Source organism: Myodes glareolus, chromosome 25 (assembly GCF_982192425.1).
Source record: "Myodes glareolus chromosome 25, mMyoGla1.1, whole genome shotgun sequence".
Classification (NCBI taxonomy): domain Eukaryota; kingdom Metazoa; phylum Chordata; class Mammalia; order Rodentia; family Cricetidae; genus Myodes; species Myodes glareolus.
The window spans coordinates 36,550,311-36,565,198 of NC_142050.1; the positions used below are offsets into that span (position 1 = coordinate 36,550,311).

The window sequence follows — 14,888 nt, forward strand, 5'->3', positions numbered from 1 at the left end:
GCTTGGTACTTTCTAATTTGGGGCTTGGCCGCCAGCAAAGCCAGCAGAAAGGGCCTACGTGCTGCCCTGCAGTCTGCAGCGCAGAACCCGGCCCCCGGGGCCGAGCCGGCTCTAGGGTGGGCGAAAGAGCAACGCTCTCGCGAGACCTGGGCTCGGAGGGGGGGGGGCCAGAGCGCGTGCACGCGCCCAGCGGCCGTTAGGGCGGACTCCTTCGCGGGAGGGGCAGGGCGGGGCGAAGCCAGCTGCGTGACGATTGGTCGAAGCCTCACGGGAAACGACTCGGCGAGAGCGACGTGCGCGCTCCCGTCGCGGTGGCGGCGGTGGCGAGCGGCGTCAGAGCTCGCTAGGGGGGGTTGACGGCTTCTGGCGGGTGTCGGTGTCGAGAGGCGGCGAGAGTCGGCCTAAGCCTGTGTCGCGTCTGTCTCAGGAACCTGACGGAGAGCGAGGACGCGAGGGCTTGCTCTCGAGGGTGCTGCCACCTTCCGCGTCCACGCCGTCGTGAGGAGCGCAGCCCGGACACTCCCGCGACCCCTCCGTCTCCCCACTCGCAGGCCTCGAGGCCGCGGCGGCCACCGAGACAGCGCCGCACCTCCCCCACCCCTTCCCCTCGTTCCCCACGCCCGCCAGGGCCCGCTCGGCGCCCCACCCCCGCCCGCTCAGTCGCCCGCCCGCCCGCTCCGCCGCCGCCATGTCGGCGCAGGCCCAGATGCGCGCGATGCTGGACCAGCTAATGGGCACTTCCCGGGACGGTAAGTCGCTGCCAGAGCCCTGGGGGTGGGGGAGGGGACGCGGCCGGTGAGGGGGGGGGGGAAGGCCTTCGGGGGAGCACCGGGGCGCGCGCGTGCGGTGGAGTAAGGGGGCTCCCAGATTGGTAACACGAGGTCCCGGGCTCCCATCCAGGCCAATCAGGGCTCGGCAGGCGGGCTTGGGGGCGGTGTCCGTGCGGATTGGCGGGAATGGCTGCCAATGGGGCGAGGCGGGGCCTGGACGCAGAAAGGAGAGTTTGTGCTTTTCTTGCTGTTGACTTGGCCGGGTGTGAGAGCTCGCAAGGCTGTCTTGCCTAGTGGGGCGGTCAGTTTTGACTGTTGACCGGGGACCGGCCGAGCGCTAAGGCCTCCGCTCCCAGCTCTAGCTTCTTCACCCTGGGCTTTCGGAAAGATCACCCCTTGTCGCCGTCCTCTTAGAGTGTGCAGAGAAGCACCCCCTCCCCCGAGTCTCCGAAACACTAAAACCCCCAGTTCCAGGGACGCCTCGTCGAGCCCTACAGAATCAACCTTTTTTTTTTCTTTTTCTTTTTCTTTTTTTTTTTGTGGAAAATCTGACCCAAACCATGATTTCTTAAGGTGGGCGTGTATGACCCCATTTTGTAAGTAGGAAAGTGTTTAGGCCTTTTTTTTTCCCGAGAGACCTCCATTTTGTTAGACAACTTAATAGAGGCTTTCTTAGTAAATATTGACAGATTTTACATGTGCCCTAAACACAGCTACTTTGGAAATCTGATGCTTACCGAAGTAGAACTGAAGGAAACAAAGGACTTTTAGAAATGCAGTTAGGTTAGAATTTTTATATTGCGTTATCTACGCATTGAATTATTCTTTGTTTTAGGTAATCTAAAGTGATGAAATGTTGCTTTTGGGGGATAATTAGTATCATACTTTCAAAAATTTCAAAGTTCAGTACTTAAACACCAAACCAAAGCCAAATGGTGGTGGTGCACGCCTTTAATCCCAGCACTGAGGAGGCAGAGACAGGCAGGTCCCTGTGAGTTCAAGGCCAGCCTGGCCTACAGAGCAAGTTCCAGGACAGGATCCAAAGCTACACAGAAATGCTGTCTTGAAACCCCTCAAAAAAAATAAAAAAGCGGGATGGTGGTGGTTTAATCCCAGCACTCGGAAGGCAGAGGACAGGCTGATCTCTGTGAGTTCGAGGCCAACCTGGTCTACAAGAGCTAGTTCCAGGACAGGCTCCAAAATTACAGAGAAATCCTGCCTCAAAAAACAAAAACAAATAAAAATCCAATTCAAATAATGACTTCTAAAAACTCGTTTGGGCAAATTTTTTAGCAATGAAAACATATTTTGATAAGTTGTTCGACTTACCAGAAAATAAATATATATATACATTTTCCTTAGTTGTAAATCCTGTTGAGTGCTCTGCCGCAAAATACGGAAGAAGATAAAACCTATTTCAAATCTTTTTTAGCAATACTGACACTGCTTTCAGTGAATGGTTAAGTTTTAATAAAACTCACTGGGAACTTTTCTTACTAGAACATTAAGATGAATGAGGTGGATAACAGATTTATTCTATATAGAGGAGGGAATAATTGGAAAGAAAGAATTATTTGTGTTTAGTAAGTAATCCCTTGAAAGTTAACGTTAATTAAAAACACTGAAATAACCTAACTTTTCATATTTGGGTAAGAATACTTATAATTGCAGCATGTCTTAACATGGTAACCTGTACCTTTTCCATCCAGAGCGAGGGTGTTTAGAAGGGGTTTCATATAGGATCTTAACAATTCATCTTTGTAATAACATTTTAGAAACTTTGAGGCTTACTTTTTGCAGTCCTTTTTAATTTGGATGGATGCCGTTATTGGTATCTTTTGCATAGATAGGATTCCCTTATATTACTCCAGAGGGTAGTTGGAGCAAGGCAACTATGAACTATCAAGGTAACAATTCTCTGATAACAGCCCCTCTAGCACTGCAAAACTGAATACAATATGTATGTATATGTATAAATTTGTTTCTGTGTAGTACTGGCAGGAAGCTGGATTATTAAAATTCATTGTCTTTAAATTTACATTTGTGTCTTTGTCCCTGGATATCTTTTTAATTCTCCAGACCAGTTGAACTTATGGATGAACTCATGTTTATGAGTAAACAATAGTATTTAGTTGAAATGATTCCATTTTCAGTGCTGTATTGATTCAGAAGGAACATCAATTCTGGCCTGATGGGAAACTGAGGCAGGAGGATTTTAGTTCAAGGCTAGCCTAGGCTACATAGTTACAGTCTAGTCAGAATTAGGGCAGAACCCTGCTTGAACAACAACAAAAAAGGAGCAAACTATATGTATGGAAAAGTGGGAAGAAATGATTGAATATTTAGTAGCCAGGTGTAGTAGTGCAGTGAGACCATAACTCAATAAAACAAAAAAGACTTTTTAGATACCCCTATTCTTTCGTATATGCAGGATAATATATTACATTTCCTTCTTATCACATATTTAATAAATAGGTAATTCATAATTTTGTTTTTGTCATACAATAAACTTAAAGTTACCTAAGGATAAGGAAGTATAGGGATATTCAGTGGGAACTATATCACAGAATAGTACCATGTAATTTGAACCATTTAGTGGAAAATCTTGTGTTATATACACAGACAGCTTACCAAAAATGCTGTTTGTGTGTTTGGTCTGGGAACCCAGAAAGTGGGAGAAAGATGGAAAGGTAGGTGAGGGTGGGTATTTAAAGGTGCTTTGGTTTTGTTTGTCCCTGTAGGCTAACTATAAATGAGTGGTTGGGTAGTGGTACCTAAGGTGGCAGTTACCCCCTTATCTGTTAGTTTTGAATTTGTGAAGGAATTTGAAATGGTAAAGGAATCCTGGGTCTCTGGGAAAATGTTGCTCCCTCTTTGCAAAGATTTCTTCCCTCTCACTTTTCTAAAAGAGTTTTTAATTCCATTTTAACTCTTGGTTAAGTGCATCTTCAGTTACTTAAACCAGTTAATCACTTAGTTGACTCAAACCTTATTAGCATATCAGGAATAGGAGTTATAGTGATAGTAAAATAGGTAACTTGGATTACTGGGCACTTCAAGAAAGGAAGTCCTTGGTGAGTGGGGGGTTTTGAACAGTGAGAAGGGCAGCATGGTGGCATTGGGAGGTTGGGCAGGGGGATGACCAGGAGGTGGGAAAAAAATGCATAAGGGAGATGGGAGGGCCAAAGACAAACTTTGCCTTCTTTGCAATTTTGCCTAGGGCCCTGGTGGTGGCAACCGCCTGTGTGCCACTGAAAATCGTGCCGATGCCTGGCATACTGCATAAATGGAAGCAGGGTACCGCGTGAGTTGAAACATTGGTCACACTATATCAAGTTTGTATATGTGAATCAGTGTAACTCAAACCCATGTAACTGGGGGTCTGTCTATATTTGGAATTTTCTAATAATACATCATAAGTTAAGGAAAAGAACACTGGGCTGAGACTCAGGAGACCTGGTTTCTAATTAGAAGCTTGGGTAAGTCACATAACCTTTTTCCTTCAAGTTAAATCTATAATTTGTTATATGGAAAGCCATGTAATTTCCTATGTTAACACTAAAAAATGTTGAATATTTTTTTTTTAAAAAAGTCACAAGCGGATACCATTACTAATGTTTTACCTTAAGTTTAAGATTAATTACATTTAAAAAATCTCATTTTTAGAAGAGAGAGATAATTTGCTTTCCCTGAACATATTCCAGATGCTAGCAGGAGGGATCACATAGGAAATTTAAAGGAATATTTTGAGAGTTGTTTTGTGGCAGTTGAGAGAAAACAGTCTAGTGCCCTCAGACAGACCATAGTCATTTTCACTAGATTGAATTAATTGCAAGAATGTCCCTTGGCATAAAATTGAGGTGGACTGGAACACCACCCACACACTCAGTGATAGGGATCAAACTCTGTGCCTTGCACATGCTAGGGAAGCTCTGAAGCACTGAACTGTACCCTTAGGCCTAGGACCTGGGCCTAGATTACATCCTAAGTGTAGAAGTGTGAAGTTACAGGTTATTCTGAAGGTACCGTGTTTTAAAATTGGTTTAAATGGGAGCACAAACCATTTCTGAAAGGTTAAAATGAACCAGGGATGGTGAGGTATCTTCATCTGTGCCAATAGTATAGATCATAGAAACAGAATTGTGTGGTATCATCCATAATGATGGACTGTTTTGATCAGACTAAAGTTGCCTTCAGCTAGGGATGTATCTCAGTGGTGGAGTACTTTCTTAGCATGTGCAACAATCCTCCCCTGGGGGACAAAGGGTGCTCCAGTGGCTCTGTAACTCCAGCAGGGCTCTCCTGTCAAGTCACTGTTCTTGGAGTAGAAGATCATGATTGCTGTGCATGGGGCCCTCCTCTGATCCCAGCATTTGGGAGGCAGGAGCAAGAGGATCAGGAGTGCTCCAGACTCAGCTCCATACTTAATTTGAGGCTACACCAGGCTTCATAAGACACCGTCTCAGAAAACCGAATTAGCATAGCACCAAAAACACATAAAAAATTTTAGATAATTTTAGCTATTTGGGGTAGTAATTTTATTGAGCTGTATGATAAAACTTCAGTTAATACAGGATGCTAATCTTAACTGCTATTCAGTTGTATAATGTGTGATAACATAAAATTGAAAGGATAGTCATTTTAGGTAATATGCTTTGGAAAGTGCTGTGCAGAAAGTAATTTACCTGTTCTTAACACAAGTTTAATAATACTTAACTAATGCATTTACATCTGTGTCAATAGAACAGTACCTTTGCAAAATTATTGAATCAAAGGTTTGTAGTGTTTTTCTTCTGTGGGTTATCTTCATTGTAAAATCATTTTTATTGTAATATGAGTTTCTCTTGTCATCAACACACATACTCTCTTAATTTTTTTCTCATCTTAATGAATCATATCTTGGTCAGTTGTAAGCCATCCTTTTATTATACTTGGTTCATTTCATTTTAAGTAAAAGAGGTACAGCCTTTACTGTCCAAGTACATTTTAAAAAACATAATTATAGGATATTTCATAGTCTAGAGTATGTTCATTCTCTAACATAAAAAATTTAGTAAACCTAAGGCCAGTTTTCCAATATCTGTAACTGATTTTGTCAGGGTTCAGGAATCTCCAAAACATTGATCAGCTAAAAGTTTCACCCCTCATTTTGCATTTTGAACCTAAATAATATTTCTATCTACAAAACAGCCCAGAAGGGGGCTGGAGAAATGGCTCAGTGGTTAAGAGCACTGACTGCTCTTCCAGAGGACCCCGGTTCAATTCCCAGCACCCACATGGCAGCTCACAATTGTCTGAAGATCCAGTTCCAGGGGATCTGACACCTTCACACCAATGCACATAAAGTAAAGATAAATAAATCATAAAAAATTAAAAGACAACAGCCCAGAAAACAATACAGTTTCACTTTATAGAACTTTTGTCTTGGAACTCTGCAGTTTAGCACTCCTCAAATAAGCCTATGTTTCTGAGACAGTATTTCAGGAAGAAAAAAATAAAATAAAAAAAAAAGAAGTAAGATTATTTTGTGTGTATGTGTAAGCACTGTAAGTGGCAAGTATGTTTTTAGGTAAAGAAGGATGTCAACTAAGTTTAAAAAGTGTTTAGAATGGGGACTACAAAAGCAAGTATGTGTTATCATGCTCAGGTTCATTGAATTTTTATACAGTAACATGCTAAGAGTGAAACCTCAAGTTGCTGAGGGTTCAGACAAGCAATGAAACCGAACATATATAGAGATGGCTTAACACTAAATGAAGTGTGGCAAGACTAAGTGACATATACCTGTAATCCCATCCCTTGAGAGACTGAAGCAGGAGTACCTAGAATTCCAGGGTGGGCTATAGAGTGAGAGCCTGTCACAAACAAAAAGCAAAATCCCCATCCCCGAAAAGGTGAACTTGTAAACTTGGAAGGATTACGTTTTTAATCCTCTACCACTTGGGAGGCTGAAGCAGGAAAATGGTGAGAGGTTAGCATAGGTTACAAATAAAAAAATAAAAAGATGCTTGAAGCAAGTCAATGCTGAATTTGAGGAAACATAAACAGTTCTGCTCACCCTAATCAGTATATGAAGAAATTGTAGGCAAGAAGTTGAAAGAAGTTAGAACATCTTGTTGGAGAAAAAAATGAGGGAGAGAATTCTGCAGCGTAAGTTTCTGATAGAAATCTTACCACTTTAACACCCTATCCTTGGCCTCCCTCACACACAAAAAAATCTGTTCCTTTTTTGTATGCGTGGGTATGTGTCTGTCTTGCAGGTGTGTATGTGTAGAGGTCAGAGAACAACAGCTTCTGATGTTGCCACCAGGACCACTGACCTGTATGTGTCTCTCTAGGCAGTTTGGCATTTACAAGTGTGTACCACTATAGTTAACTTCAGATGGATTCTAGGGATCAAACTTGTGCTTGAAGAAAAGCACTTTAGCAATCAAGTTATTGGTCCAGCTGTTTGTTTTATACTGGTCTTGAAACTCCTAGACACAGACAGTCCTCTAACCTTAGCTTCCCAAATAGCTGGACTACAGGCATGTGCCATTCATTGTTCTATTCCTGTTCTTTTGGGTTTAAATGATAATTAACTTACTAGCGACTGCTTGGGTAGAAATGGGAAGGCAAGTCTAAAATAGATTAATTTTGTAGTATTATTGAGGATATAGAGGAAAGTAATATTTTAAAAATTAAAATTTACATCATGGTTTTGGTTTAGCTGAATAGCTTAACAAGTCAAAAGCATCAGAAAGTGACATACAGCTCAGTCAATTGATTAAATGTTATATTTTATTTCTTAACATTGATCAGAAAAAGAACTTAACTTCTTTTTTTGTAGAAAACACTATTGACCCGTATGTTTTAATTTAGTTGTGAACCATGTACAACTGATGTTTGACCTATTTGACTCATCGTGAAAAGAATTTAACCAGCTGCCTTGCTGAATCTTTTGTCCTGTCTCAAGAATATGGTAAATTGTTTGTTTTTATTTTCTTGAGACCTCATTTCTGTAGGCCTCAATTTTATATTTTAAACTCTCCAATTCTTGGCTTCTGAGTAGGGAGGGTGGATAGTTATAGAGGATGCATATTGTACCAAGTTTTGTACTGTAGACTGTCATGCTGTTTATATATTATGCCCTTTGCTGTTAGTGCCTAAAGATGTTTTAAATAAAGGTTTAAACTTATTTATTTTTAGAAGTATGAATTTTTATAACCCTCGGCAAGCACTTTACAAATAAATACTCATTTCTCAGATATAGTGGCTCATGCCTGTAGTCCTGCCTAGTGGGAGGCTGGGCAGGAGAATTTCTGTGTTTGAGGCCAGTCTGGGCTACAGAGTGAGACTGTCTCAAACTCCACCCCCCCCCAAACTAAAAACATTTGTTGTCTACTGTTCTAGGTCACAGACTAGCCACAGTTACATTCCTGTTGCCTCTTTAGAAATTTAGCCCCCCCCCCCACACATAGTTTCTCTTGGTAGCTCTAATTTGCTCTGAAGACCAAGCTGTCCTTGAACTCATAGAGATCCTCCTTCCTCTTTAAAGGCACAGGCCACCACCGCCTAGCTCAATTTTTTTTTTTTTTTTGAGTTTGTGTGGCCTTGGAACTCCCTATGTAAACTAGACTGGCCTGGAACAGAGATCCAATTCTCCCTGTGTCCTGAGAACTGAGATTAAAGGCATGTGATACCATGCCTGGCTCTTACAGTTTTTGTTTTGCCTTTTCAAAAAAGATTTTATTTATTATGTATACAGTGTTCTGCATGTATGCCTATGTGCCAGAAGAGGTCACTAGATCTCACCATAGATGGTTGTGAGCCTCCATGTGGTTGCTGGAATTGAACTCATGACTCTTTGAAGAGCAGCCGTTGCTCTTAACCTCTGAGTCATCTCTCTAGCCTCCAAAAGAAAAAATTTTTGTTTTTCAAGACAGGGTTTCTCTGTAGCTTTGGAACCTGTCCTGGAACTAGCTCTTGTAGACTAGGCTGGCCTCAAACTTAGAGGCCGCCTCCCTCTGCTCTTACAGTTTTGATGTAACTAAAAATTCAAGAAATCCTATTGTAGATAAATATTTCCCACCCTTACTGTTTATGTTTTTGTTTTGTATTAATAATTTTTCTTTTTTCTTTCTGTTTGTTTGTTTTCAAGACAGGTTTTCCCTATGTAGATCTGGCTGTCCTGAAACTAGGCTGGCCTTCAACTCAGAACACTGCAGTGCTTGTACTATATTTCATCACTTGGTTTTTGAGGGTTTTTTGTTGTTGTTGTTGTTTGTTTTGTTTTTGTTTTTGTTTTCAAGGCAGGGTTTCTCTGTGTAGCTTTTGAGCCTGTCTTGAAACATGTTCTATAGATCAGGCTTGGTCTCAAACTCACAGAGATCTGCCTGCCTCTTCCTCCTGAGTGCTGGGATTAAACGTGTGTGCCACTGCTGGCTGGCTGGCTGGCTGGATTTTTTTGTTTGCTTGCTTGCTTGTTTGTTTATTTGTTTATTTATTTTTTAAGGCAAGGTTTCAGTGTGTTTACCACATTGGCCTTTGTCATCCTCTGTAGTTCCAGGCAGATTTTCAAGCAGTTGACATTACAGGCCTGTGCCTCAAACCCCTGCTTAAGTTACTTATAGAAAGATATTTGTATTAACATAAAAATAAATACAAATAAAAAGCCATGTTATAATGATACAGTTGAACTTCTTTTTTTTTTTTTTGGAGACAAAGTTTCACTATGTAGCTCTCACTAATCTGGAACTCAATACAGAACAGGCTGGCCTCAACACAGAGATCTGCCAGTCTCTGCCTCCCCAGTGCTGGGATTGAGGGAATGCATTACCATGCCTAACTTGTTACTTAGAATTCCATATATTAAAGATTTGAATTTGTCAGGTATATTAAATATAATAATATTGCCAAGTAGAAACTTCTTGGTTGAGTTAATGTTTCTTTCTGTGTGGTAAGTATCTTGTTGACGAAATTGAAAAACACCCCAAATCATCTTGTGCCAACTCCATATTTTGGAAAATACTGTTCTAGGTATTCATATAAGATGTAAAAGCTAATGGGCCCATCAGATTATAACTTAAAAAAAAAGATGTAAAGTTATTTGCCAGTATATAGCCAGTGTATATCCTGGCCCATGAGTAGGAATGACTAACCAGAAATGACAAACTTTTGAAATGGAGTGTTCTCAGTTATCTCTAGGGAGGTCATTTAGACCTGCAGAATGAAATCACTTTATTTAACTTCTCAGATTTTTATTCAGTGCTTTGGTTCATGAGAGTCACCAGTTCTTAAGATGTTACTAACAGTGACAATGTGAAATAGGAACACGACAATAGAAACCCCGGGGAGAGCATGATTCTGGTTTATGGAAGGGGACAGAGAGGGGACATTCTTCCTAGGAAAGAGATGATTTATCTAAGGCAGTAGAAACTTAATAGTATGGTGAATCCGTGTCACACTTTAATTTGTAGTATTAGAGGAAATATTTATGGCTGGTGGTTTTTTGATACTTGTGTTCTTTGCTTTTAAATTTATTTGCGTATGTATGCCTATTTGTACGTGCATCATGTGAGTAGTGCCAGAGGAGAGCAGAAAAGGTCATTTGATCCCTTGGAACTGGACTCACAGGCAGTTGTGACTTGCCTTATGTGAGTGTGGGAAAACAAGGGTAGGTCCTCTTCAGGAGCATTCAAGTATCTTTAACTTTTGGACCATCTTTCCAGCCCCACAGTAGTGTTTTAATTGATTGTTGGTTGACTTACTTTAGGGTGTAATTCATTGATAGCAGTAGAATCTCAACTACTTTGCTTGGTGTCCCCCAGTTTGCTTTAGTCTTTGTGTTTTTGTTTTGTTTGAGATAGGGTCTCTGTTGTTTTGGCTGCCCTGGAAATCCCCGTATAGATCAAGCTAACTTCAAATTCACAAAGACCTGCTTGCCTCTCTCTTCAAGTTAATTCTTTTTCTTAGAAATTTGAGGTGTATTGGATTCATTTTTTTGTTTGTTTGTTTGTTTCTCTGTCTCGCTCTGTCTCTCCCCTAGCCTATCCTTGAATTTAGGTGGTGATCCTGCCTCTGCCTCCTGAGTGCTTGGATCATAGGCATGAGCTCTACCAGTAATCCTAGAAAGACCAAAAATCTAATATGTAAATATTTACAAACATGTATGTTTAACACTCTTTGTTTTTTGAGACAGGGTTTCTCTGTGTAGTTTTGGTTCCTGTGCTGGAACTTGCTCTGTAAACCAGGTTGTCCTCAAACTCACAGATCCAACTACCTCTGCCTCCTAAGTGCTGGGTGTAAAGGTGTGTGCCACCATCATCTCGCAACACATTTTCTTTTTTTTTTTTTCTTTCTTTTTTTGTTTTGTTTTGTGAGATAGGGTTTCTCTGTGGTTTTGGAGCCTGTCCTGGAACTAGCTCTTGTAGACCATGCTGGCCTCGAACTCACAGAGATCTGCCTGTCACCACCACCCGGCATGAAAACAAGCACTTACATTAATAAACAAGTAGTACTTTGCATATTTTGGTCATATTATAAAAAGAATGGCAGAGTCCCCAGAGACAACCCTCGTGAATGTGATGTACACAATTTTTCTGCTGACCTGTTTTTTAGCTTCAGGGCTCACTTCTTTGCTGATGGCTGTGTTTTTCAATTTAAGTCATCCTTGGGTTGCCACTTATTTTCCAGTACTCTTTTTTTTTCTTCTTTCCTTTGTTGATTTTTGATTTGGGGATGTTTATAGTTATTTTGAACAATTGGGAGCTTGATTGTTTTTTTGAGACGATGTCTCAAAAGTAGTCCTGATAGCCTGAAACAGCCTCAGGAGTGCTGGGATTAGAAGTGAGCCCCAGCATACCCAGCTCTTTGGGAGTCTTTTTAATGGATAAATCAGCCAATCACATCATCTTTTGATTCTTTTCAGCTATTTCTTTAATAGCCTTTAATCCAGATACGCTATACACCCATAATTCCAGAAGCTGGGAAGCTAAGTCAGAAGAATCATAAATTCTAGCTAACCTGGTCGACATTGAGAGATTCCTTGTCTCAAAAGAAACTAAAAATGTGAAAAGGTAGCTTCTGTTGCTTCTAATTTTTTTGTAGAAAATTCTAGATAGAAGACACCAAATCAGAGTATAAGTGTTGCTGTATCAGAAATGAACTGCATTTCTGATCAAAAAAGGTTTAGTAGGCTGCAACTTTTGACATGTGCTTATATTAATGTGTATATTAATTCTGTATAAGCTTATTAAACAATATTTTGAGACAAGGTTTTACTCTGTAGCTCCTCAGTCTGCTCTAGAACTCACTATGTAATATCACTGTGTTCGAGCTAATGGCAGTCCTGCTGCTTCAACTTGACGAATTCTGAGGCTGCAGGCATGAGGCACTATGCCTGGCTGTGTGTTAATCTACTTGGTAGTTTATTTTTTTATTATTTTTTTTTAATATTTATTTATTTATTATGTATACAATATTCTGTCTGTGTGTATGTCTGCAGGCCAGAAGAGGGCACCAGACCTCATTACAGATGGTTGTGAGCCACCATGTGGTTGCCGGGAATTGAACTCAGGACCTTTGGAAGAGCAGGCAATGCTCTTAACCACTGAGCCATCTCTCCAGCCCCTACTTGGTAGTTTAATTAGGTAACAATTTAGGCTTTTGTAATGTCTCTCTTAAATCTGAGAAGTATGCTGAGCCATCTCTCCAGCCCCCCAGCTTCAGTTTTTAAAATAATTTTGTTACATGGGTTTTCATACATAAGTGATTGAGATTTTTAAAGTTTGTAAAACATCAGAAGTCTTTGATCATATACAGCAGCATTGAAATTACTAGCTAGGTGTGGTACATGCTTATAATTCCAGAATTTGGAGGACTGGGGAGGAAAGTATGTGAGTTTGAGACCGGCCATAGCTGCATAATTAAACTCTATTTCTAACCCCTATTCTTCCCCACCAACTCCCACAAATATTTACTTTGGTAGTTTTTTTTTCCTTCTTTCAAATACAATTATTTGAAAGTTTTTAAGCTTGTCAGGAGGATTATGGTTGGAATTATACTAGTAGCTATTAGATTATTAAAGTGTAGGACTAGTCGGACGGTGGTGGTGGTGCACGCCTTTAATCCCAGCACTCCAGAAGCAGAGGCAGGCGGATCTTTGTGAGTTCGAGGCCAGCCTGGTCTACAAGAGCTAGTTTTAGGACAGGCTTCAAAAGCTACAGAGAAACCCTGTCTCGCAAAACCAAAAAAAAAAAAAAAAAGTAAATAAAGTGTAGGACTATATTAATCAAAGCCTTTTCTAAACTGTAAATAGCCTTATGTTTACATTTTTTGGAGAACGCTGCTACTGCTAAATGTGACCTGTACATTCAGAAACAAATAACTTGACATTCAATTGGAAGACTTGTAACTATTTGCTTTTGTATAAAATAGATGATGTTATTGTTTAGACGTCATGAGTCCTTTTATAAAGCATAATGTAAATTGCTTAAATATACAGTAGTTCAGACTGAATACATTTACTAAGGTATCATGAAGAGGGAAAATTATTTTGTAAAGTAACTTAAAAAAAATGGGCATGGTGATACACACTGTAATCCCTTGGCAGGTGAAAGCAAGAAGAGCAGAATTTCAAAGTCATTCAGCTAGATAATGAGTTTTGGGCACCTGGACTACAGGAGACTCTGTTCCCCCAGCCCCCAAAAAAACCCCCAACAAGAAGTAATTAGGGGCTGGAAAGATGACTGGTTAAGAGCACTAGCTGCTCTTGTGCTCTTGTATCAGTTTCTAGTCCTCACATAACATCTCACAACTACCCGTGCTCCAGTTCCAGGGGATTTTGTGCCCTCTTCTCACCTCTCAGAGCACCAGGCACAAGTATGATACACATACATACATGTATACTCATACGCATACATACACATAAAAGTTAGAGCATAAGTAATAAATTATAAGGTATAATCCCAGCACTTGAGGCAGAAGGATCATGAGCTATAGTTTGAGGCACTAACCTAGCTTCTCTGTCTCAAAAGCAAAAACCAGTTGCAAAAAGGTTTATGTAAGTGAATGTTAAAGGACTTACAAAGATAAATGAGGTTTGTAAGGTGCAAGGAGGACCGTATTATAAGAGTGATCAGGTTGGCTGACTTTTCAGTATAGTAGATAGTGGTTAGCTTTGCTCATGGGAAGATGCAAGGTTTTATTTAATTGTCCACTTCTTAAATTAATTATCTCTTTGCCCTGGAATAGTCGAGAAACTGGATATAGGTGCTGTGAATGTGCAGCTTATATTGGAAGGAAGAGTATTAGTAGCTTCTCTTTGTATTTGGGGGATTCAAAAGAGGGTAGGCAAACAAGCTGATCATTTTCAACTCTATACTTCTTTTTAGCTTTAGTTTTCCTATCACTGAAGGAGTGTAGGTATTATTTCAGAAGGAAGGAGCCTGTTGTGTACCAACTAACTGAGTGATACAAGGTCCTACAGATGTTGGTGGTGAACACTGCTTGTTATACTAGAAAATGTGGGAGAACTTTCCTGTCTCTGCCTCTGCCTTCACTATTAGACATGGGATACTTTCATTGCTTTGTGTGCTGATGCATTTCCTGCTCTACTCTTTGTTTTCCCTAAGCTGAGCTCTGAGCTAAATCTGTACAAAGAAATATCGACTGCTTTTATAATGCTTGCCATTAATGCCTGATGATATACAGTAAGATAGGATTCTGCATACCATTAAATATGTCAAGTATTACAAACTTTAAGGTTCTTTTGAAATTACCATACTAAACTCAGTTCACTTTTGCTAACTTCACAGTTGTTGATCACATAGCATGGTCATCCACTCACAGCTTAAAAAAATACAGGGAGCATCGGAGAGAATGGGTAAAGTAAAATTTTGATGTTTTTAAAATAGCACCTAAATATATGAAAGTTGATTTGGTTTATTGTTTGTAAGGGAGGGAGAGGGTGGGAGAAATTGCGGGGGAGGGGTGGGTTTTGGGAAAATAGCATGCACTGTGTATAATGTCAGATACCACTTAGGCCAAGGTTTTATGTGCTACTAATAAATTTATATCAGGTCATAGGATCATAATTCAGTATTGGGTATTGCAGTGGGACTCATTTTCTTTCACAGA

The 14,888-nt window shown here is 40.4% G+C and overlaps 1 protein-coding gene across 14 annotated transcripts in view; it reads left to right on the forward strand.

Moving 5' to 3' along the window:
• Positions 1-14,888, forward strand: part of Luc7l2 (LUC7 like 2, pre-mRNA splicing factor) — a 71,661-nt gene that overhangs the window by 18,685 nt on the left and 38,088 nt on the right. For 2 of the 14 annotated variants that reach the window (XM_085683505.2, XM_085683506.2), the window contains exons 1-2: positions 305-749; positions 3,991-4,074. The exons of 1 other annotated variant lie outside the window; for it this stretch is intronic. In XM_085683505.2, coding sequence (XP_085539631.1) covers positions 4,037-4,074 — 38 coding nt within the window. In that variant the 5' untranslated portion in view covers positions 305-749; positions 3,991-4,036. Of the gene's footprint in view, positions 1-304; positions 750-3,990; positions 4,075-4,120; positions 4,250-7,631; positions 7,732-14,566; positions 14,635-14,888 lie in introns of those variants that run through there. 11 more of the 14 variants (XM_085683517.2, XM_085683515.2, XM_085683508.2 and 8 more) reach the window with 10 other exon arrangements.